Raw genomic sequence first — 25,127 nt, forward strand, 5'->3', positions numbered from 1 at the left:
AGAAGGGGAAGCAGAAAGAGGAAGGGACTCGAGGGAGCAACCTGGCTTCTGTAAAAGAAGGAAGGCAGCTCTGTGGCAGGGGAGTCTATGAAGCTGGCTGTTATAATGCTCGAGATAGGAGGGTCCCTCAAATTGTTACTCTCCCTGAGCCAGGTGGTGGTGCTGGAATTGATCAGCGATATTTCACGTGGAGGGGGGGGGGTCTCTCGGATCCCATTTTCACGCTTGGAAGGGTCGCCACCCTGGCTTCCGTTTATCGGTCCCCTCTGGGATACTGAATCCAGGCGAGAGAGAGAGAGAGAGATTGTTTTCCTCCTGAGACTATGATAATTGCTGGGCACCAGGTTCGAATAAAAGAGCTTTCCTATAAACTAGTATGTCTCTGCAGTCTTGTCATAGGCTCAGATCAGATATTAAAGGTCTAGTTTAAAACATACGAGAACAAGGAAATCCTAGCTCGTGAAACTCTCACCCTGTGTAGTGCCTAGTGCGTGCAGCTCATATGTGACCAGATCCTGTACTCCTTGCTCAGGGGAAAGCCAATGGGAGTCTTGACTGGACGAGGACTGCAGAATTGGACTGCAGAAAGGGCGAAGTTAAGGACACTAAATTTCTTTTGCAGGTGTTGGGGGAGTTTAAGTCAGATATCTTGTTAGTGGACTCGTTCCAGGTTTTTTACTCTTTGATACATTTCGGAGCACACATCAAACCTTTTGAGCGGTTGTGATGTCAAATCTAGTCTGTGGAATTCAGTTAGCCATTTTTTTGTGCATTAACCTTGCTGCTCCTTTGAAGTAAAGATTGTTAGTAAGAACACTTTCGGAAAGTCATTCATGTAGAGGCGTAGTCTGTCCGTTCTGAATCTCAGCCTCTTGCATATTTTCCTATTTTGTGTTATTGTAACAGTCTACATCACAGAATGCAAAAATGCATTGTAAACTACGAAGCTAATCTTTATTGGATAACATAACTGTGACCAAAAGAAGACCCTGTTTCTTTGCATTTATTTTACTTAATGAAGGCAAAGTAGATTCTTTTGAAATACTTATAGCCATGAGATTTTGTATTTTAGATTTAGCTCGGAATAAATTTTCATAGACGATTTATAAATTGCTGAAAAATAGGACTATACAATAGGGATTCATTGACCCTATTACAGTGTTGAGACCAGTTATGTGTCTTGTGTATATATAATATATCACTCAAAAAGGCGACAACAAGGCTATGACAAGATCGCTTTAGCTCCAATGAAATAGGCAAATTGGAGCCCAGGAGCCAATCTCTGATGCCAGTACAACACATACTCCTTGTGGCTATGTGTGCCAGTTTGTAACTGACATAATAAAAGATAATGACAATAATCCAGGATAGCACTAAAATGGACTATTTATGTTTTGCCCTAGTACCCACTGCACACAACATATGCAGATTTTACATAACATGGTATATGCAATAATATACCTGTGTTCGAAATACATTGAATCGGTAGAAGGTTTTGCCTGAGTATGACCTGCAAAATGTCTGGTGTTTCAGAATAATTACAAATAAAGTTTGGCGCTAAGGTGGGTATCTACCACCCTCTAGCCTAATAGCATTTACCAATTCTAGATCGGGGGTCTTTCACATCATTTCAACACCAGCCTGATAGGTGTATCTAATTTCTGGTTAGGGCTATTAGAGTCATTGTGTAGCTAGATTATAATCTGACAATATATTTGAACAGGAGTCAGCATTTAGGGGCAGGGTCCTTTAAACATCTATTTGCTTTCAAGAGCCGGTAGATGGAAAACTGACAAGGCAGCCCACTCTGAATTAAAATGTCTTGGTTTCCCTGTTTTATCTTTATTTTTTTCTCTCTCTCTTCCTCTCTCTCTCACACACACACCTTTTATTTTCTTCTGCCTTTGCCACAGTGTATAAAGCCCTATTGAGACGTGTAGGCGTGATGTGTAAACCGGATTAGCAGTATGAAAGAAAGACACACAATGAGCCTGAATTGTTTTACTTCCTTTTCATTTCTCACGCCTATATCTCTAATAAATTTGTTGCTCCAGCAGTGGGTCAAAGGGATCGTGTAGCTCAGCTTTTTTCCTGCAAGACCCGATGGCAGAGATCATGAAAATGAATGGCCTGCCTTCTGCCAAATGCAAGGCTTGAAATATATAGTTACAGAGCCCTGATGCTGTCCAGAATGGCTACAAACTGTTCGGTGTAACTCCCCTCCCCCCCCCCTCCCCGTGCACATTAAAGTCACGCAAGTGGCAGGACACTTTGCCAGAATAAGAATCCGTTCTGAAAACGACTCTGGTTCAGAGGATAACAAGGTTTGCCACAGCTGGGATTACCTCCAGGCTTTGGAGCCAGGGGACTGTTGCTACCACTGCCGCCGGTGTGGTTCCCAGCTCCCAAAGGGCTTGGGCCGCCCACCCTGCTGAACTTGCTTGTGCATCTTGCTGAATGTAGAGGTCTGTGGGATTCTGGTGGCACATTTCTCCGCAGCTCTCTGCGGATGAAATGCCTGCGCTCCTGGGTTTATGCTGTAGATCCCTCATTTGCTCCTTTGTGGCGTGCGGAGCAGCTTTCCATTAAAGGAGATCAGGGGTAATTAGCCGCATTGTTTTGACAAGTTGGCTCGAGCAGTTCCCTTTCTTACAGTCCTGGGGAGGGGATGAGGATGGGGGTTGGCAGCGTTTGATTCATGCTGCTTGGTCCTTTCCCAAGCCCTGGCACTTTTTAGAATGTCTCCCTACAGAAAGTCTTTACAGTGCATCTGTTTCAACCACTCGCCTGTAAGAACAAATGGGAAGATGTTCAACGGGAAGCTGTGAAAACAAGAGTTTATTTAAAGGGGGAGGGAGGCTTATCAAATGAATTAATATATGTGCTCGGTGATGTAAAATGTTACCTTCGTAGCCTTAGTCGTTGCAAGAACCAGCCTATCACTAATATATGAGATTTCCGACCAGAAACAGACGTATACTCTAGCATGATTATGTGTCTGAGAGGCAAAACCCAATAAAATCTACAAAACGAAGTTTTATTCTGCTGCAGTCCAATGCTCCGCTGTCTCATAACATCCAAACAAACAATCTGTAGTGCAGGTGTTTTATTTGTGTCGTTTCTGTGTAACCGGATGCTACAGTGAGTGCAACGTTCTTGATGGTGTGGCCCCAAAAAGGTTGAAAAGCTGGAAAAACTCACAAAAAATGATTTAATTGTCTGTTACCCATTACTAACATCTATTAGATCTGATACACAATGTATTTGGGAAATTGTAAAGCTCTGACATCTTAGGGCTTATATTGAAAATTCAGTTCTTTGAATTGAAGATTATATAAAATTTAGAGCATTGTAAGAAAGAAAGGTCTAGCTGGAGGTTACTCGTATATGTCCAAAGTCCTGAGATTCTTCCACACAAGTCTGGAGTGAACGTGCATCTGGGAAGGCAAGGTGTAAAGGATTTCAGGCTAGATGTGCCTCCCCAACACACATCTTAGCAGGCTTTCCTTCGTCCATAAAGCCAGCTCCATATGAAATCTGTGGGATCCTTGTGATTTGTGGAAGTTAAAAAAAAAACTGGTGTCGAGCCCCAGTTACATGCACAGGGCATGCATATTAAAGCCAACAATGCTTACAAATGTAAATAAGGGCAGATTGATTAGGAACAACATTATCGCATGCATCAGCAATGAGGCAAATTGGGGGCAGCCACTGCTCTGACCACCCAAGTTGAGACAGACTTTTACACTGACACTTCTTCCTTTTTTAAAAAAACATTACAGAAACAAGGCCAATTAGATCCCTGCAGTAATTCATCTCTTGTGTATGAAAAACAGACCACAGGGAGAGAGAGCAGATTAAGATAGTGCTAGTTAAATTTGGGTCTCCAAATTGAGATTTGGAACCAGGAGCAAGAATTTATGAGCATGGGGCTATTGTGTGAAATCCTGAAAAGTTAGCCTATCAAACAGGAGGCAAGAGGAGAAAATCTGAGGGTCTGATGTATCTAAACAAGCTGAATCTTATTCTTTAAAGTGAAACTAAACTAAAATGCTTGTATGCCGGACTTTCTTCCCCATCAAAACTACACAGGCTGAATGGTAGCTATACTGATACTGATACATCAATTTATTGATTTCTAATTAGACGGGGACAGTTAACTTTCTCAATCTGTAACTGCTGAGCAATAGATAATCAACTAGATAATGGATATATCCGTTTCCAGCTGAAATGGGTTGTTTCTAGTTTATGTACCCCTGCCCCCGTGAAGTTGGGCGATGTACGATCTAGTGTGTACAGTAATATAGTCATGGTCGGGTTTTCAAAAGTTCTCAGCACCTCCAGACCTTACACCAACAATAGGTTAGTAAAAGTTATGAACAAAATGTTGGTGACATCACCAAATGACTGTTAGGACCTTGGAATCCCCTGTCAACTAAATGCTATTACTTAATTTTACTGCAATACCTATATTCACTAGAATAACAGATTTTCCTTATACTGCGCATGCTTTCGGTTTTATAATTGAGTAAGTGTTTAGCCAGTTCTGTTGCCACCTTATTTAGCTCAATTGCTTTTGCTGTGTTCAGTTGTTTGTATTTTTTCCACGAAACATGTCGCCCCCCCCTCCTTTATTTATATCTCGCAGGCAGTTAAATATAGCGCATGTTCCAGTTAGATCTCCCCCGGGTTCGTTCTCACTCTAAAATACTGTCCCCAAGCATGTGCTTGGTGAACACCTCTTTGCAAAACTTAACATGCATTTCGCAGGAGGGCTTGGGCGCCCAGCTTGTCACACATCTGTTAACATCTGTGCAGCAGGCCAGACCCCCAAGAGCGGAAACCCTCAGCTGAAGAACCCCCTTGTCTCTGGTGTGCGAGCTGTGCGCATAACTCAATGGGGTCTGTCTCTGCCGGCAGCCCGTGACTATCCCCACGATGTTGTGCAGAGTTGAATGGAAAGGTCTCCTTTCCCCTCGCTATTGGCCAGTAGTAGTCAGCCCGGCATGGTATTGGATAACGTAAAGGGGGAGACCTCCTTTAGGAATGTACTATGGCTTGCCTGGCATTTCTCTGTGCAGCAGCTCAAAACTAGGGGGTGAGCACTGATTCCCCTCCCCAGCCTTAAAGAGCTGATCTCCCCCCGGACCTGACTGGCTCCGTCACAGCATAGCCTCGTACCTGCTTTTGCATTCGCTGCCAGCTCGATGCACTGTGGCTGCACACAGCAGCAGCTCACCGTACTGGGAGGGAAAGCCCAGCCCCGCGCGCCCGGGGCCCGCCTGTCACGTGAAAGCTCGGGCCCGCCTCCCTGCCCCTCCCCCGTCCTTTCAAAGTAGAGTTGTTGTTTTTTTCAATGAACACACACCGTGTGCACCTTAAAGCAACACTCCTCATTTCACAGTCAACAAACTCCCGCTACTGCCATACTCGAAGCCACCAAAAGCAGCTTGTTGTTTATCCAACTACAATTAAATGTAGCCTTGCAAGGGGAAAGTGCTTTAAGGCTCGATCTTGTCCTCCTTACACACGCAGAGCTCCCACTAACTTCAGTGGGACTGGGAAGTCTGCGTGAGTAAAGAGTGAAAAGACCAAGTGCTGAATCTGTGCAATTCAAGAGGAGTTGATCATTTAAATGCATCATGAAATTAAGTCAATACTACTACTATACTCGAATTTTGTCTTGCGAGTACATGGAAACCAATCTCTTGACATTAGCTAAAACGACGAGGTTTATTAGTATAAACAAAAGACAACACAATTGTTTTCGATGAATTCAACATCGAAGCCTATATAGTCTGTAGAGTTGGCATAGTACATGTAACGTATATAACATTTTTTTAAATCAATGAATGGCTGGTTTTAAATAAACAGAAACGTGGAAAGCGGGTGCCAAAAAATTAAACAATCTAGCGATTCATTTAGTGTAAAAAAGTATTTAGCAGTTGCCAGGTTTTATATCGTATTAATTTTACATTTAAAATGCATTAAATTGACTTTCCTAAACTTTCAGTGAAGGAGTGAACACTAAATTGAAGCAAGCTAGCTACTGCACGGTTTAAAATCTCTTATTTAAGTATTAAGTTTTCGGTGTGTTTTTCTTATTGTAAGTGGTTGTTTTCTACCAAGGAACTAAGTCTTCTCTTTAGCTAAGAAAGAAAAGAGAGAAATCTGGCACTTTCTACCGCAGTATCCACCACCCTGTCATTATCTGTGCAAGCCTGGGAATTCAACTTGGACCTCCCAGTATTTGTTGCTGCTTGAGGCCAAGGTGCCTCTAAAAGGATTTTCTTTTAAGGACTTCAGAAATCGTGCAGTACTTTTTTTTAAAGCAAAATATATTTTTGAATGTTGATCTCAAGGAAATTCAGTGTGTGTGTTTGTCTAAAAACGTCTCGTCAAAAATAAAAGCTTTCTTGCAAAGAAAAGGAAGAAGAAAGGGGGAAGGCATTCCTTAATGGAAGTATTGCATGCAAAGAAGGCTGGATCTCTTTAAGGCTCCCCCTGAAGCTGGAGATGCACACACAAGGGTTGCCTGCCTGGGTGGTCTCTCTACTTTGGTGAGCTGTTGCTAAGCAGCTAATAATAGTCATGTTTGCTGAGTAATTTCTGCCCTCCTTGAGCCAATCGCATCCCAGAAACCCAAGCCATCTGACAGCCCCAGGGGCGGGATTTCAAGTCTTTTTCTCTCTCCTCTCTCTTTCTCTCTCCCCCCCCCCCCGTTTCACTCCTCCTCCTCTTTATCCAAATGGAGAGAGTTCTTTTTTTCTTCATCTCATCTATTGAATCAAGGAGCTGCTGCTTGCTGCTGCACACACACAGAGGGAGAGACACACACACACACACATACAGAGAGAGAGAGTCCCGAAAGCCCCGGGAGTCAGAGACAGCTCTGCGCTGAGACAGAATGGTACAGCGCGTCGAGACAGAGCAGCAGCCAGCAGCTCCACAGCAGCAGCACCACTGAGAGCAAGAAAAGCTCCAGCCCTCCTTTGCTTTGCTTTCACGGAGGAAGACAAGAGGGGGAAGGGGGGGAGGCTGGTTTCTTTAAGCTGCAAAAGGAGCAGTAGAAAGTTAAAGCCGGAGGAACGAAGGGGGAAGGCAAATCACTCACTCCACTCGCAGACGCACTGGATGTGGGAAGCGGTAGCGCCAGAAAGCTCCGGATCATCGCGAAATGTTGCAATGGAAGGCGCAGGGTCTGACTCGCCCGGAGCAGCAAGAGGAGCAGCAGCAAACGCGGTATGAAGAGGTGGTCTGTCAGCAGCAGCCTGCGGAAAGAAGCGCCAGCAGCCCAGCAACCCTCCCGTCCCCCTGGATCGCCCCAAAGCAGCAGCGCGCTGCGGGGAATCACAGAGGACCCAGCCCGTGGGTCGCCAAAACAACAGCAGCAGCAGAGGCAGCAGCCCCGTCCCGGCGGCGGCAACATGGCCTCGGCTGTTAACGTTTCGGAGCCGGAGAGCAGCAGCCGTGCTGGTGGCGGTGGCTGCTGCAGAGACCTCGATCGGCCGGGGAGAAGCTGTAGCAGAAGGCGGAGAAGGACCGGAGGGAACAGACGCGCCGCGGCACCGGATCTGGAGTATCTGCAGCGGCCAAGCTACTGCGATGCAGCTTTTGCCTTGGAGCAGATTTCAAAGGTGCATTAATCTCTTTCCCGATTTTGGGGGGAGGTGAGGGTACTTTCTCCGGGGCGGAAAGGGGAGATGAAAATGAAACAGCCCCCAATAAAACGCTGGAAGTAAGGGGGAACAACTCCTGTGAGTCCCGTGCCCCCCTTTCCCTCCCGCCTTCCCTCCTTGTACACACTTTCCCTGGTGTGTGTTTGTGCTTTTGATTCCTCTCATTAAACTTACCCGGGACAGTTTCACGTTTTTTTGCCTTGTGAGTCACTCCTCTCTCTCCCTAGTCTCTTGCCTCTTTCTTTGCTTTGCTTCTCTCCATCCCGCTGTAGTGCCGTTCAACTTCTATAACACCAGGCTGTAACAGGGAAAAAAGTTTCAATGGTTCCCCGTTTTTTGGGCCGAAGTTTTGCTTTGTTACGTTTTCCAATAAGTGTGGAGTGGTGACTTCCTTAAGAGAGAAATCCTGTAGTAGAGAAAATTTGTAATGTTTACCCCCAGCGGCTGGAGGAAAAATGAAAGTTGTAAACAAATTGCCACCTTAAATCTGCCGTGCAAGTCAGATAAGAGTTCCCCTGGATCGTTGCTTTTATTTTGAATATTAAAATACTCCAAGTGTAGGAATTTCATAGAAACTTGACTCTGGCGTACGCACACACACGCACGCACAAATCCCGCTTGTTACTTTTGCAAGGGAAAAAATGTTCAAAGTAAATAACATCGAGCCATTGCCTTTCTTCAGAGATCGTTTCATTCCAGGGAGCAGATTTTTAGGCTTTGCAGTAAAAGGAAAGGGGGAAAAAATCCATGTGTCTGCCCTCTTCCGTTCACAAATATTGTCGTAGCTTACAGATGGCTGCTCTACTTCCTAATTCAGATCACACAGCGTCTCCAAACTCTATGGAAATGAATTACTATTAAGCTTATGATCTTACAGCATTGCTAACCACGTGGAACATGCATTTACTACAGAGTTGGTGCCGAGAGCTGGGAATCGGACACTGCAACAAATTGTTACACAGTAGCGTTCCCCCACCAGCAACCCCCAGTCAGCCCTGTAGAGATGTAACAAGAACAGGAAAGGGATTTTTTTTTCTTGGCATGCCTGTTGCGATTCATCTGCATTGATTATTTCTCCCCTAGTGTTGTAAATCTTGCTAGCATGAATGAATTTTTGCAAATTGAATTGATAGCGGTGACTTCATTACAAGAAGGCTGTGATCAGTTACTCAGACCAGGGAGCATGCACTGTCTGTATCATTTTTACGGATCTCAAGCAGTGATGTAATCCCCAAACTGTGCATTGGTTTATGAATAGGAGAATTAGCAGCAAATACACATCTGTCCATACAACTGCGTACAGTGCATGTGAGATGCTCAACAGGGTCATGGAGTAAAACCTTTAGCAGAGACGTCTTTCTAATGGCACAGTCTGTCGTATTATTGTTCCCAGTCAATTGGACACTGTGAGGCAATTTACCTTTATGCATTAATAATTGTTTTGCTTCTGGTCGCCCTCCAGTCCCCAAAAGGTGTGTGCGTTGGGTGTGTGTGGTTATTTCCAGGCGTTTAACTGCTAACTTTTTCTTGCCTTGCAGGGGAAGGCTACTGGAAGAAAAGCACCGTTGTGGCTAAGAGCGAAGTTTCAGAGACTATTATTTAAACTGGGCTGTTACATTCAAAAAAACTGCGGAAAGTTTTTGGTTGTTGGCCTCCTGATATTTGGGGCTTTCGCTGTAGGATTAAGGGCAGCTAATCTCGAAACCAACGTGGAGGAGCTCTGGGTAGAAGGTAAGACTTGATCACTCTTCTTGTGACTTTCTTCCTTTTACCCATTCTGTCCTCTATCCCACCCCACTTCTTTCATTTCCAGGGACTGACTGATGCAGATATATACCAGTATGCACCTAACCCCCCCCCCTCCCCACCTTCCTCACAGCGAGGGGAATTGTGGATTGCTTAGTAGCTTGGGTGGAAGCCAGGTGAAACCTACAAAGAGTGTGCTGTAATCTGTTCTGGTGGATCGTGTTTTGCTAGGTGGTTTTGAGAAGGACCGTGCGTGTTGGGTGGAGGGACAGACTGTGGGATGTACCACCTCCGTGTGCGTGTGTCTGTCTGCGGGGAGGGGGGGGATCAGTGCTGGTGGGGGTGTTGTTTTGGGTTTATTTGTTTAGTGGAGGTGGGTACCCCCCCCCCCCCCCAGGGCTGTAATAGCATGAAAGGAAAGTCTGTCTGGAGAGCAGCCCTCCCCTCCGCCATTTTGGGAGTGTGTGCGCCCTCCCCAGCCGCAGAGGGACGCGAGCAGCGCTGCGCGGCGGGGCTGTGTGTGTGGTCCTGTTTTTTTGGACAGCTTTCAACTGCGGGGAAAAACATTTGTCTCAAGGTTAAAAAAAAAAAAGAGTGAAGCCCAGACTGGAACGCATGTTGGATTGTTTGCAAAGCAGATTAATGTCCCCGAGCGGGTGGGGGCCCAGCTCTGCTGGGGAGAGGGGTAATTTTTTTTAGATTAAAACCAGGTTGTTGGGGCGGGGGGGAGGGCTAAGTAGGAGACTAGCAAATTCAGTCAAGCGGAGTTTTTGCACCGGTGGTTAATCTGCATTGCACTAGCATGTATAATCAGCAGGGTAGAAATGCTACCTAGATGAACTTGCTAAAGGTTAAGCCATTTTGTACGGTTTAGTACATTTAAAAATATATATATATAGGCTATAAAGGGGGCCCTGTCCTGCAGTCCTTGTGCACCCAGAGCCTCCATTGCAGCCCCTTGGGGCCTGAGTCTTCTCTCAGGTTTAGTGGGTTTTACCACCATGTCTCTCCAAGGGATTTCTGGATTTACACCATTGTTGGGGAGGGGAAAATCAAGCCCATATTTTTTCTTTTTGATAAAACAGTATTAGATTAGGTGCAAATTCTGCCCTCGGTTATGTTGGTGTAAATCCCAACTAACTCATTGACCACAGTAGTTACTCTGGATTTAAGTTAAAGCAGCTTATAGCAGTATCTGACTCATAAAAATTAATGTGGAGCACTGCATAAGTAACCATTACTGAATGGCCCTGTGTGTGTTGAGAAAGCAGTACTGAGTGAAAGGAAAGGGATCAACAGACCATGGGAGTAGTCTGTCTTGCTTTATGGATGGAGAGCATGGCAATTCTATTCCCATTGACTCCAGTGGCAAACCCATTCAGCATTTTGTGAGCTTTTTTGTTTGTTTTTAATATAAGAACTTGTTGATAACTGAATAGTCTTTGTACAGTAGTAGAATAGTTCTAAGTACAGTGGGACCATCCTGGATCCCTATTCCGACATGCTGAGTAGGAACACAGCAAGATTGTGTCCAAAGTTAGAGATGTGCATTCAGAAGCTGTGATATGAATGTAGTCCATTAGGAGAGCTGTTTACCCTAATTACTACTTCCATGAATAGGGTTTGAATATTTTTTCAACATTGTTTTGTTTCTTAACTCTGCAAGATTCTCTTGCGGCATTTTAAATGAAATGTTTCAAAATCATCTCTTCACTGCTTTGCTTCTGCCTCCTGATGGAAACTTCATTGATAATGTTGGTTTTCAATATTATACAGTGATTTAGTATCTTAACTATGGTATAACTAATAGCCAGCTACCAGGAATGGTGGTTCCATTTCATGCCACCTGTTTTTCCTGTCAGTTTAATACCAAGAAACTCCCTGATTACTGCATTGGCAGTTCCTGTATGACCAACAATGGAAACATGGTTTTCTAGAAAAAATATGATTTTCAAAATAGCCATTTGTTTTAGTCACTGCTTTGACCTCTTTTCATGCCAGTGGTGGTGCATGGAAAAAATATTTTCCCAAATGCAAAAACTAACTTAATAGTCCTCAGAATTTGTGTAGCCTCTATTAATTCATAATACAGTTGGCTGTACAGAGTTGACCTGTCTAATTTCACTTTTATTGAGTGTAGTTTTCATATCAGTGAAATATTATTAAAACTCTGAATTGGAAACCTCTGCATTCTTAGATTACAGAAAAGGGTAGTTAATTAAGATGAAAGAGCATATTCTTAATTTAAATTAAATTAGCTCCCAGTCCTCCCAGACTGCCATTGTAAGGCCATCAATAGAAAAGTTTGACTAAATTGTGTGTTTTCTCAATAGAGACTGTATAAATGGTCTGGTCACGAACATGGGTGCTATACAAATAAACCAAATGAATAGCAGTTGCATATTTCTGTGGTTAAAAGTATAAACAGAAGAGAGTGCAGAGTGAGGAGCTGGAGTGGGGAGAAGCATGGGGAGAGGTAGTTTGGAGAATGATGTTCCTTCTGTGCATAAGTGCTAGAAAGTGATGCTAAAATTCCAATTTCACTGTGTGTGTGTGCGCGGGTGCGCACATGCATGGGCGTGCAGTCCTAATTCCTAACCTACCTATCCTATTGTTTATAGACCCCAGTGTGCTAGGTACTATACTAAAACAAAAGAAGGCACAATTTTCTGATCCTAAGGTTTTAAGAAAACTCTTTACAACAAGTTGTAAACTGATCTGTTTATTAGATTAGATATTTTATTCTGCTTTTTACACTTTGTTTAATAAGATAATTTGAATACGCAGAGCGATATTGGTTAAACACAGCTAATGATGTAAAATACATTTCCATTGCAGTTGCAATAAAATGTTTTATATTGTTCAAATGTTTAAAAATTATCACCTCTCAAGGAACTGTCAGTATTTACATTAGAGATTTGTTGTATGTAATGAATACCAGGAACATGGAAGGTACTACACCACTGAAGCTTAGTAGGAGTGAACTATGAACCTAAAAAATCCTAACTCAGAATTAATTATAAGTAGTGAGAATGAAGATTGACTGAGTTCTAAGATCATCCAGAGTCCAAAATAAATGATGAAAAGTGTATATTTAAAGCTATTACAACTGAAGTATTTATGTAAGAGCTGCAAAAACCCACCTGGTGGGCAAGTTCTCAAAAGAAAAAGAGAGAAAAGAGAGAAAAAGAAACAGCTCTTAAAGCTCTTCATTCTTGCAATTTTCTCTTACTAGACTCCTTACTTCACAATTTGTGCCAACACACTTGGCCTTTGGTGTGCATACTGGTACCAAGTGGCTTTCCCATGAATCACTTCTTGGGAGCAACAGTGTCTTAGAGGAACATCTTTTTAATCCATCCCCTTGCTGCTGTTGTCCAGAATATTTTAATTGTTCCTGTATGTCCCACAGTCACACTACCTTCAATTTGATCCCCAAACTCCTTTCTCCAACAGTCCAATATTTCAGGTTCTTCCAAGACTGAGCAGTGACTAGGACTTTCCCTTGTTTCCCTCATCAGAAAGATTCTCAACCTCAGATTTATTATTATTAATTATTATTATATAGGCCACAGAAAGCTCAATTTTATCCTGTTTGGTACACAAAAGACATAGCATGGCATCTTAAGGACACAGTTCTATTTGCAGGAGGATCTGTCTGATCATGACCTGCTGTCTGGGGCTGTGCATGCTGGAAATGTGGCGATTGTTCAGTTTGCTCCTTACATAGCACACAACACCCACAAGTGCAGAAAGGGTTTTGCATTCATTTCCTCTGTGGATGAATCCTATTGGCTATAGATAGGGTCATAGATCCAACTGCATGTTATTGTGAAATATCTCTATTGACTATGCACCATGTGCTCATACACAACAAGGTGTCCAGATACCACTGTGATTGGGCACCCCCCATAAAAACCTACATCAGTGAAGAGATAGATAGCAGAGGTCTGGCCTTTATATCCCACAGCAAATGTGTGGGTTCATCCCCAAATAAAGGGTCTGACACATGACACTTGTAATATAGCTACTGGTGAGGGTTGTTGCAGATCATAAGGGGAGAGAGGCTTCTCCCTGCCACCTCATTCTACCGTCCTTGTACTGCATTCTCACCTTTCTTCCTTTTTCTTATCACTTGCCCCCTTTTTCTTATCCTCCAATCAGGAGATTAAGAAAAAGGCATCAATATTCAATGTAAAGACTCCAAGCCAGAGATCCTGCCATCCAGGAAAGGAGGTGCTGCAGTTGATCCTCTTCTTTCACATGGCAAGTGGTTATTTGCAGCAACAGCCCTTTGAGGACCAACTGTGTGAAATAGGCAGAACTCTTTTTCCCCAGGCATGTTGGAAGCAAGGGGGAGGGATGTCTCAGCAGCCATGTGGAAAGCTCATCTTCAGTACCTGGAACAAATAAAGCACATGCTAACCACAACTGAAGAAATGTTCTGTGCAGCTGGATAGATGTAGCTTGTATGGTAAGGTCCCTGCTGCCTATAGCGTTAAACAAAATGTATTAATCAAGATAAGTTATCTGTAAATTCTATAATGAGGTCACCTCACCCTTTGATACTGTAAAGTAGTAGGCAATTAATCTACCTATGCAGCTCAGGAGTGGGGTAAAGAGGAGGAAGCAAAGTGAATGAAGCAGACTAGTTTCCCTAAATGGAGGTGCTTCCTCAAATGCTGCATAGGACAGCTAACTTTAAACTACCCTTTCTGGAGGGACAAAGGAAGGTGATAATGGGGTAGACCTCCATGGGGCTGCTACTGCTAAAGAACACATTCCTCTCAGTGGGCCAAATCCATGTGTTTTGCTTGAATAAAGACAGCATGAATTGGCCCAGTCAAAACTGTTGCAACTTGTATGTTTCTGCTTCAAGTTTCTCCACAGTACCAGAGCCTCGTCTTGGGTGGACTTGAATAGTGTTGGGACCTCCTTTCATGGTCTTAGCTGTGCCTACTTTTGCAATGCTGCATTGGCAAAAGGTAGATGAGTGGCAGAGCGGAACTTGCTCTATTGCCGAACCCCAGTGCCATGATCTAACCTAAGGAATCTTCCCCAGTCACAATTTATGACCATTTGAACCCTTCCACCCAGAAGAAGGAGGATTTAGCTGAAAGGGAGCACAAAAGACTCTTTTAGTAGTTCACTTTGTTTGTTTGTTTGATAAATAACTAGCTATTGGTTATAACAAGAACTTGTAAGAAATATTTGAATTGATTTAACTGGTTTGGTAGCAAAGAGTGATACCAGTCTAATAGAGAGTGGTAAAGATCAGATGGCAGGAAAGGAAGTAATTCAGCATAGGCGCTTACTTATCTGTAAACTTCCAGTATCTTGCATTGGGATGTTTACTGCAGCATGCATAATGTACCCTGAGAAGTCTGTTGTTTATCGGGATAAACATCTCCCGTTTTAGTTTGGATAAATGGGGTTTTATTGTTATGTCCAGCAAAAGTAGAAGTAGTAGTAAAAGCATCATGTGCTAGCCCAGGGACAATAATATTGGGAATGTAGTCAATATAAATTTATTAGTCTGTTACATTAATGGAAACAGAATTTTATTCTTTTAAAAGTTAACTGTCATCAAAATTGAAGAATGATTCAGTTTGTTTCTCGTTTGAAGGTCAACAGCAATTTTTAATACATAATATATAAATATAAATTTAATGTTAAGTGCTAAGATGAGGGGTGACTACCTGCTGTGTTTTTATTTGAACTAACTGTTCTAAAATATTAAAGTGTTAAGTGAAAATGCGTAAAAAGGTTTTGTTTATTGGAAATATGTCTGTAGCCTCTTCTTAAAGCTCATATGTTTAATAAGAGATCACTGTTGGTCTCAGTCCAGTTCTTGGTGGACAGGTGCCCACATCATTAAAACCACCACCAACACAGTTGAACCCACGTTAGACTCTTTAGTAGAGCAGCCAGAGGTTAGATAGACATGGAGACTGAACCACACTCTTCCTCTACATATGGTAGTTTCAGGCCAGGACTGATGCACAGTTGTGAGACAGGGTGGGGAAGCTTGTACATCAAAAAATCTGGAAGAGGAATTTTAAATTACTTTTTTATCTTTGAGTCTGGGAGTATTGAAAATACCACACGTGGCCACTATTTACATCATTTCTAAGATAAGGCTGAAACCTGGCCCCATTGTAGTCAATAGCAAAATTCTCACTGCAGCCAGGATTTCACCCAAGTGCAGCCAGTGACTTCAGGGCACCAGGATTTCACCCAAGATTTATACAAAATTGTACCAGATAATTACAGACTGTATTGCCACTGCTTGTGCTGTAACTGTTCTATGGATGCCAGAGGATCTCAGTTTCCAGAGCAATCAATTTGTACCCCTCATGAGTTCTAAATACACTGAAACATTAGTACCGTTTTGGTTTGTTTGTTTAAAATTTAAGCACATGTTATTGGTTTGAGGTCAGTGAAAATGTCTTCATTATTGTTATTTCCATACATTGCACAGTCTGATTAATCTCTGGACCAGATTGTCCCTAGTGGATCTTGATAGGGAGGGGATCTCCCCTATTTCCTCTTAGAATGTGTGTGTGTTAGTTTGGGGAGGAGTGTGGCCTCTGTTGCACCATTTATCCCCTCCATCCTCCTGTGCTCCATGTGAATTCCTGTACCTTGTTGAGTTCCGGTGGTGGTGAAAAGGATGGGAGGGGACTTTCTGCAGCACTGTTCCTTATAGAGCCCAGGGATTTCAATGCAGAAATCCAGGTGTAAAGTAATATAGACCAAAGCTGTGTGCTTTCCTTTGGGTCCCCTTTGCAACTGCTGCTGAACAGCCACAGGGGAAACCTAGCTATTGGAAGTACAGCTCCTGCTGGAGTTCTGGTGCCAGACAGGAGGGTGTGAAAGGAGCAGAAGCCATACCTGTTAGATGGCTTTTGTCTCTGTGCAGACAGATTTTCCCTTCCTCATGAATCTTTTCATCCAGATGGTTGGGAGAGGAAGAGGCCTCTAAAATCCCTGGCTCCCCAAGTCCCTTTCAGTAAAGAGGGTTGTTCAAGGAAAACTCTACAGCTCCTTGTGAGGTTTTCATTCCCTCTGCTCTGCTTCATCCATTTCAATGGGTTTTTCAATGACAGGAGAGAATCCAGTCCCTGTTATCAAACCATGTCTGTGGTGGCTTTCCAGAATATAGTAATACTGCACTGTGTATGCATGTAACAATTTTTGACCCTTCAACAGGTTTAAAAGCTAGCATATGCAACTGGATGTTTCAGTTATACATAACTGTTAGGAGGCTCCAAAATATGACAGCTTCCAGATGTATGAACCGACTGATCCGTTTGTTTAGATTATGCTCCACAGCTGATGCCTAGATTAGTGCTGGCTGGACGAAGCTATGGGAGATTTGTCTGGTTTCCACAATGCCATGTTTATATTTCATTTGGATTTCTCCTTCAAAGCTGACCTCTCCGTGACCTGCTGAAGCTGCGTCCACTAGGATGCTAGCTTTAACTTGTCTGCAACAGCTTTCATTTTAGTATCTATTGGGGTATGTTCTCAACTTGACACTCATGGGCTTATGTGCATGACTCCTGTTAACACAACTGTGAGTTATGCATTTAAATTACTATTCATTCAGATTAGACTATGCCCATAAGAGTGTCCTCTTCCTTGTGTCCTTTAGTGGGCAGAATTTGAGAAAATTTGGTTTGATAAAATGTTGGTTTTGAGATAGACCTTATGATACTATTGCTTGTTAGGTGTTTCTTCTTGTAAATTCAGCAAAATTTGTCTTCTTGACCTTGTACAATATATCACCTCTAAAGGTGATAATATAGGAATATAAATTACTAAATAAGCTTGATCTTTTTGAATTTGGAGAACAGAAATTGAACAGCCTAGTTTTACGTAGCAGTCCATTATTTTAAATGGAAAATAATACCATATGTCCACCCTATCTCTGCATACGTATGATGGTACAGATTGCATTTTCTAAAACTTCCTTATTTATCTCCCATATCTCATAGGTTTTCCTCTCTCTCTCTCCCTCTCCCCTTTCCCTTCCCCTCCCCTCCACCCTTTTCCTTTCCAGGAGGTCTTTCCCCCATGAGTGTTTGTTAGTAACTGTGTCTGGAAAAGCTGAAGAAACAATAAAACTCCTTAATCACAAACTCACAGTACTATATTAAGGAGCTTACTCTCCCTCAAAGTTTAGAAAGATTTAGATGCACAACTTCCAGTATTGTTAATAGAGGCTCCACGAGTAAATTGTCTCTGCCTTGTTGAAAAAAGATTACTTAGACAATACTCTGATAGAAGAAGTCAGAATTATTAAAAATGAACTGTCCATATTGAAAGTGTATAGTGTACTAAGATAGCTGCTTCCTAGCTGGATAGCTTCTGACCCATGAAGTATGGAAAAATGTTTTTTTCCTCTCCACCTGTATGTAATGTGGTCTATGATATTTTTTATTCTAAGGGTAATGTTAATCAAGAAACCTAGCTAGAATAGGCTATATTTAGCTTTGGTGTAACTAATGACTCCATAAATGTTAGACCAAGGATACATTTGGCCCATTGTGTATTGCTTAGTGTGTTTGTTTTTAAAGAAATAGGAGTTACACTTACAAGAAGTAGATTTAAATAAATCATCAAGGGAAAGATATTTTTTCTTGTTGTTCTTGGCTTTGTGAGTCCTTGTTTTTTAAATAACAAACCTTTTATTAGGAAATTTTAGCTAAAGTTTATGTTTATTATTTTCTGGCAATGTGGATGTTCTTCAAATATCACCTTGATTGCTTTACCTGTCCTAAATTTTGCAAATGGAAGTGGTAAAATGCTCTTTTATTTATATATATAAAAAAGAGCATTTTGATGGGGTTGACTTTAATTTTGTTATCTTAAATAAACATTTCAACTTTTACTTTTGTTTGGTAATTTGGGAAAATGTAGTTCTTCCAGGTCATGAGTAAAATACATTGGGGATGAAGGAATGAGGAGAACCATAAGTTGACTCCCTCTGAGAACCAGGGGTGTTGTTTTAGAGATTTATACTAGAGCTCCATTCCAATCTCAAATATACAAGTCATCATTGTGTATTTGTAACATCTGTATATTGTCCATGTGGAAGTTTGCAACAGATATTTTAAGGCACATGTGCAGTGGTGCACACCCAAATACCTGAGGTTGCAATTGAGCCCTGGAACTGTAACATATTCTTCATCCCTTAATATTAAGATAAAGAAACAGTCTTCTTTTGTTTACCGAGCAGATACATTTGTGCTTTTCCATCAATAACCAAAAGCTAAGTGCAACAAACTAGAAATGAGCACTGTTTAATTTGTATGATTTTTTTCCCCCTTAAATCATTGCTTAAGGGCTTCTGGCCCCTAGCTCAGGAATCCTGCCCAAAAATGCCAGATGTATTACACAGTCAAGTATTGCAATGTAAACAGTGTTCTGTGCCACGAGAGCAGGGTGGTCCATCTCCCATTTAAAAAAAAGGGGGGGAGGGAAATCCCTCTGCTCTGAAATGAGCACAGTAGTTGTAGTGTTATTTGTGTTTTTGGCTGCATAGCCAGGTTTTTGGAGCTGCAAGAGCACAGATAAATTTATACTTTGGACTGGCAGAGAATAGCAATTGAAACTGAGATGCTGGAGAGCAAGATGTGGCTTGGATAGGGCTGCTTAATTTAGTCAAACAAGTTTGTAATATGTACAAAATTAAACAAAATTAAAGGAGGCCATTGTTGGCACTCAAAACTTTTCACTTTACCTTATTGTGAACAGCAATCTCATCCACCGTGGAACAGAGCAGACAAAGGATGGGAAGCTGGGAAGGCAGAGGCATAGGGTTCTTCATGACCACATGCTGTGTAATGGAAAGTCTGGGTGGGTTACTGCACCTTCTGGATTTAAGAGAGCAGTTCTGGTGCTTAATTAAATACCCTTCTGGGTGTATTAAATAATGGATTACCTTCCGGTGTGCTCACCTTCAGATCTGATGGAGAATATGGGAATCTTTTTCTCACATTTCTCCTTTCCACATTAACTAGATATTTTAACAACACTTTAAATAATTAAAGAAAGGAAAAATGGGAGCGAGATCCCAAATTCTTGATCTGGAAAGAAATTACCAAGTGTGAAGCCATTCTCTGAATTACATTTGGGTTATCTGACAAATTTCTAGGTTTTCATAGCTGCCTTGGGTGTGTGGAGGTGGTGGGGTTATTGGAACTTATTTGTATATGATAAATTGCATCTAAATACTTGCAGAAGTGTAATCCAAATGCAAACTACAGTTTATGCACCTCAATAAGAGGTTTTTAGGGAAAATAAGCATTAGGAATAAGGAATCAGGATCTGCTTTACCTTCTTCCCCCCCCCCCCATCACCATTTTTGCATTACCATGCAAAAATACTAATTACAAGTTTAAATTTAAGTTTTCAAGTTGCCTTTTTACAAACAACTAGAAAAGAAAAGAAGGCAACTATTTAAACATCCTCCTCCTCCACCCTCTTTTCCTGCAGGAGGTTTCTTGTGTTCTTATCCTATATGATTGTCCCTAATTCTGATCTCACTCCAGTTTTACCTCATTGACTTCTGGGGTGTTCCTCTGGGTTTACACCAGTGCTAAAGGTCCTTGGCTGCTTACCCACTGAGACCATTTTTGAAGGTAAATAGTGGAAAATACAATACTGTGCCCTGAAATAGTAAGATTAAAAACCTAATAAAAATAAAACATGCTTAGTAGTGTTTCCAACAGTAGGTAAAAAGGTAGCAACTTGAGAGAATTGTGATCAGGCCTAAATATCTATTAACTGCTCTTTCTAGAGATTTGGGGAAATAGGATGACCTTTTTTTTTTTTTTTTTTTTTTTTAAATAGGCTACAGTTTCACATGGCTTGCAAAAGAAATCTCTCTTCCTTTTTGTTTCCCACACCAATTGATTTATCATTTTGCTTGCAAGCAGACTTAGAATGTTAGGGCAGGAACACACTCACTTTTTTCTCGTAACTTTTTTGTTGCGGACCGAAACCAGTTGACTTGAATAAATTTTTCTGTGGCCTGAATGAAGCCAGCAACGTGGAAAAATCTTGCCATTCAGGGCCATCTGAATGTACATTTCAGCCACACAGTAAGCTGTATTGGTAGGCAGTGGACTGCTAAATACAACCATTTTTCGCAGCAGAGAGTTAGACAGGTGATTAGCATAATTAGCACAGAGTAGGCTATACATATGGTAATGCTAAGTGTGTAAATGCCAGCTGCGGTGTAAAATTTATGTCAGGGGTCGACAGGGCTGTGCGAAAGTATTGTGTTACAGCTGCAGGTCAAAGCTTCCATTGCTTACCCCCTTTTCTCTTGATGGTGAATGCACTAAACAGAAGAGAAAGACAGACAGAAATATAACAGATAAGGCTTTGATTGAACAGCCCAGTTCTGTGCAAGAGGGACAACTCTTTAAAAATATATATATATACACATGCACACAAAACAAAAAAAGTCTCACTACTTTCTTTATAGATTTGGTTTGCTTCATGTGGTCTCCAAATGTGTTGATGTGTTGCTGAACCAGCATTATGATTGGGGGAGAGATGGAAAATCTCTGAGTGGAGGAGTAAGAATTTCATAATTGTAATTTTAAAAAATCCTAAATTCAGCTTCTCCTCTTTACATTCAAAATCCTATTTTCTTTTTTTACATCAGTGTTAGTTATTGCACTTAGGGAGTTAGGAATTAAACAGTCTTGAAGGTGACAGCATTATATGTTATAAAATCACAACAGTGCAACAATCTTCAAGCTGCATGACTGGTTTTAGAATAAGTGCCAAAAGTTCCTCTGCGGTTTCATGTGTGGGTTGCTCTACTTATTCCCCAGGTTCCTTCCACCTCCTAAACTACTAAATTCTTTATAAATTAAAAATGACTAATACAGGTTTCTTGTTTTAAAGAAACATAGTGTTGAAGTATACACATCTTTTTAAACAGCTGATTGGGAAAAATGTAAATCTTTGTTGCCATAAACTGTTCATTCATATATTTCAGATTTGCAACTTTTTCTTTTGTGTGTGTGTATGTATGTGTGTATATATATAATTTTGTAGTCGGCTATAAGGAGTGGTGGTGTTGACAGAATATAGTTCACACCACACTGACCTTGTGATGAAACTTCCTCACAGCCGCAGGGGGTCCTTATGAATCAACCCCTAATCCAGCTAATCCTGATCGCAACAAAATCATGAAAGTGGCTCCCAGTGATGTGTGTTTCCCTGCACAGATGCAGAGAGAAGGAACAGTGTTGGAAATAAATCAGTCCAGCGTGATGTTCCTCACAGGCTGGGGGAGCCTGTGTGTGAAGCTGGGGACTTCCATTGTGTTCTGCCCCATGCGGCCTCAAGTGGAAAGCCAATGAAAAGAGGACTTGGCTGTATAATGGTGAGAATAGTGTTCAGAGCTAAGAGGTGATGTCAGCTCCACAGAAGCTGAGAGAAGGGAACTGGGGTTAATGTTATGCAACAGTCTGAATGCACTGATAGAGAGCGTACGTTACAAGCACTTACATTGTTTTTATATGGATTTTAGGAGGTCTTAACTGATTGGACAAAATTTAAGTTTAATAAAATCTGCAGTAGTTTGAATACAGACTCCACTGTTAAGACAGTGACATTTGTACTGTTATTTCTAGAGTGCAAAATTATATTGTAAGTTAAGAAAAGAAGTGTAGATCATTCTTGCAGCATCATAAGCTTTGCAGTCAGGAAAAAATTACCTTAAAGATCAAATTAGCAAAAAGTGGAAATTGAGAAGTTTTTTTTCTTTCCCAGTTTTTTGTATTTTGGAATAATCGTGGGTCATATATTCACACTCACAACATTTCTGACAACAACTCTGACTGCATCCTGCAAAAAGTCAGAATGTGCAGTCCTCTGATTGGTGTGAATAGCAACTAAACTATGAAAAATGGGCCTCTTGACAAATGCAGCACTGTCCTGGGAGCTGGTGGCCAGTAAGAAATATCGAGATGGGGGGAGTTGTGACAGGCAGCAGGTTCGGTGCTGGGGGAGTGCTGACCTGACCTGATTGTGTCCAACAGTGAGAGCAGTTCTGCTTCAGTGCAAAGCCATTCAAAAGGAAGCTGCTTAGGCAACAACAGATGGTACAGCAAGCAGCTGGTAGGGAATACTTGAAAGAAACTGTACCCTGTTTCATAATATGTTCATTCCTTTCATTTTTCTATATGTTAGTTTTGCTGTCTCCTAAAAATACCCTTTTTGAAATTGTATCCCCTAAAACATTCTGCATGAAAATCCTGTTCTGCGTAGATTTTCTACTCCTTCAAAACATCTATTCAAAATATGTGGTATTTTGTGGACAGGTCTCTGAGAGTACAGATGAAAAGACTTAAAAATGCTGCTTTTAACCACACAGGAAAACAATTACATATTCAGGGAAAGGGCACTGAGAGGTTAAACGAAAAGTTGGGTCTAGAGGAAATCTGACTGCTGTGGGACAACACACAGCAATAGGTTTTTAACCTATTATCCAACAGAAGCTCTTAGTCAAGTTAAAACAATTATATTCAGCTGTATTAAAATCATTAGGCCAAACAATGAAGCCATTACTCATTCTCTACTCAGGCAAAACTCCTATTAACTTCTCTGAGAATGTAGATTCACTACGGACCTCAAGATTTGGCCTGTTATTTCTAACACATGAACATTTTCTTAAAATGTTACAATTAAGGATTCCGGGGGAATTACTTCAGCTGGTGTAAATTGGCATAGCTCCATGAAGTCAATGGAGCTATGACAGTTTACACTAGCTGACAATCTGCCCCCAATTTGCAGTAAACATTGCAGACTAGAATCCTTTATTTCTCTATAAAATTCTTCCAGTCTGGGCAGCAGTTAGTTTAGGCTTCCCCATCCAACCCGTGTGTCTAAGCTCTGACCTGAAGGGACTATCTCTTTGGGAAAGAGGATAGTTCACTCTTCATGTCCATTCATTCCTCAATCTCTTTGTTGAGATACTCAACAAGGATGTCAATTGTGATGGTGGTTTTTATAATATGGACACCTGCCCACTAGGAAATGGACTGAGACCACCAACTCATTTCACATAAGCTACCAAACAGCTGGCAGATGGTAAACAACTTTTGGTCACTATTGTTCCTGGTTGGATTAGAAACGGTGACCCAGAGGTGAACAGCTCCATATCCTGTTACCAAGGACGTGTCCCTACTTGATAAATACTTACTGAATATTACATTTAAGTGGAAAATCTAAATAACACTAAAAAAAGCAATTGACACTTGTAAATTCCTTTGTGGTGTTTGCAGTCTCATATAACATTTTTTGCAGTTTCTTGTATGTTTTTCCTGCCATTTTTTAATTTCCCATCATAGAGATGCATCAAGCTAGGAGAGTCTTAAAAGAATATCAGAAACACTTAGAACATTTTGGTTTATTTTCTCTAAATATGTTTTTTAAAAAATCACTCATCTGTAATGATATAAATCTACTTATGTAGAATCTAAGCTTTTATTTTTTTAAAAACTTTCTAGCCCTTGAAGTTGCAAAGAAACCTTTCCAAACATGAATTGAAGCAACTGATGTTGAGCTGTTTTCTTGAATCTGCACACAGCCCCAGTTGCTGCTTTGAACTTTGTCAAGTTGCATCAGGATAAAAACTGACCTGAGTCTTGTCAGTTTTCACTGTTGCTATTCATAACTATGTGTGCATTGGTGAAATTTGTAACAGTAGCACTGGAGTAGTAAACAACGATCCCTGTCATCTGAGGGGGATATAACCTTCTGTAACTCTAACTTATATCACAGGTAGGGCCCTTCCAAATTCACAGTCCATTTTGGCCAATTTCACGGTCATAGGATTTAAAAAATAATACATTTTAATATTTCAGATATTTAAATGTGAATTTTCACACTGTTGTAACTGTAGGGATCCTGACCCAAAACGGGGTTGGGACAAGGTTATTGTTTGAGGGTCACAGTATTGCCACCCTTACTTCCGTGCTGCTGCCCATGGCAGCGCTGCCTTCAGAGCTGGGTGGCCAGAGAGCGGTGGCTGCTGGCCAAGAGCCTCGCTCTGAAGGCAGCACTGCCTCCAGCAGCAGCGCAGAAGTAAGGATGGCATGTTATGATATTGCCACCCTTACTTCTCCGCTGCCTTCAGAGCTGGCCCAAGGCCAACAGCTGCCATTCTCTGGCCACCCAGCTCTGAGGGCATCCGCACGAAGTAAGGGTGGCATGATATGGTATCGCCATCCTTACTTCTGCGCTGCTGCCCCTGGGCGCTGCCTTCAGAGCTGGGCGCCTGGTCAGCAGCCACTGCTCTTCAGCCACCCAGCTCTGAAGGCAGTGCAGAACAGTGGGAATACTGTGACCCCCCCCCAAAAAAAACCTTGCAACCCCGGCAACCCTCTTTTGGGTTGGGATCCCCAGTTTGAGAAATGCTGGTGAAATCTGTATTGTGTAGGGTGAAAGTACACAAAAGACCAGATTTCACGGGAGAGACCAGATTTCACAGTCCGTGACATGTTTTTCATGGCCATGAATTTGGTAGGGCCCCTAATCCTAGTACAGGGAATAAAGAATAGTCTTTTGCAGCATTCCTGCATGCTGGACATTTTATTGCACGATAAAAGAAGAAAAATTGAATCTTTTGCCAAAAAATGGAGCAAAATGAAGCCACCTGAATCCTTCAAT

At 41.8% G+C, this 25,127-nt stretch overlaps 1 protein-coding gene across 1 annotated transcript in view; it reads left to right on the forward strand.

Moving 5' to 3' along the window:
- Positions 1-6,855: 6,855 nt before the first annotated feature.
- PTCH1 (patched 1) overlaps positions 6,856-25,127 on the forward strand; it is a 77,622-nt gene continuing 59,350 nt past the window's right edge. The window contains exons 1-2 of the mRNA XM_039545589.1: positions 6,856-7,637; positions 9,218-9,410. Of these exons, the coding sequence (XP_039401523.1) occupies positions 7,245-7,637; positions 9,218-9,410 (586 nt within the window). The 5' untranslated portion in view covers positions 6,856-7,244. The remainder of the gene's footprint in view (positions 7,638-9,217; positions 9,411-25,127) is intronic.

Source organism: Mauremys reevesii, linkage group 6 (genome assembly GCF_016161935.1).
Source record: "Mauremys reevesii isolate NIE-2019 linkage group 6, ASM1616193v1, whole genome shotgun sequence".
Taxonomy (NCBI): domain Eukaryota; kingdom Metazoa; phylum Chordata; order Testudines; family Geoemydidae; genus Mauremys; species Mauremys reevesii.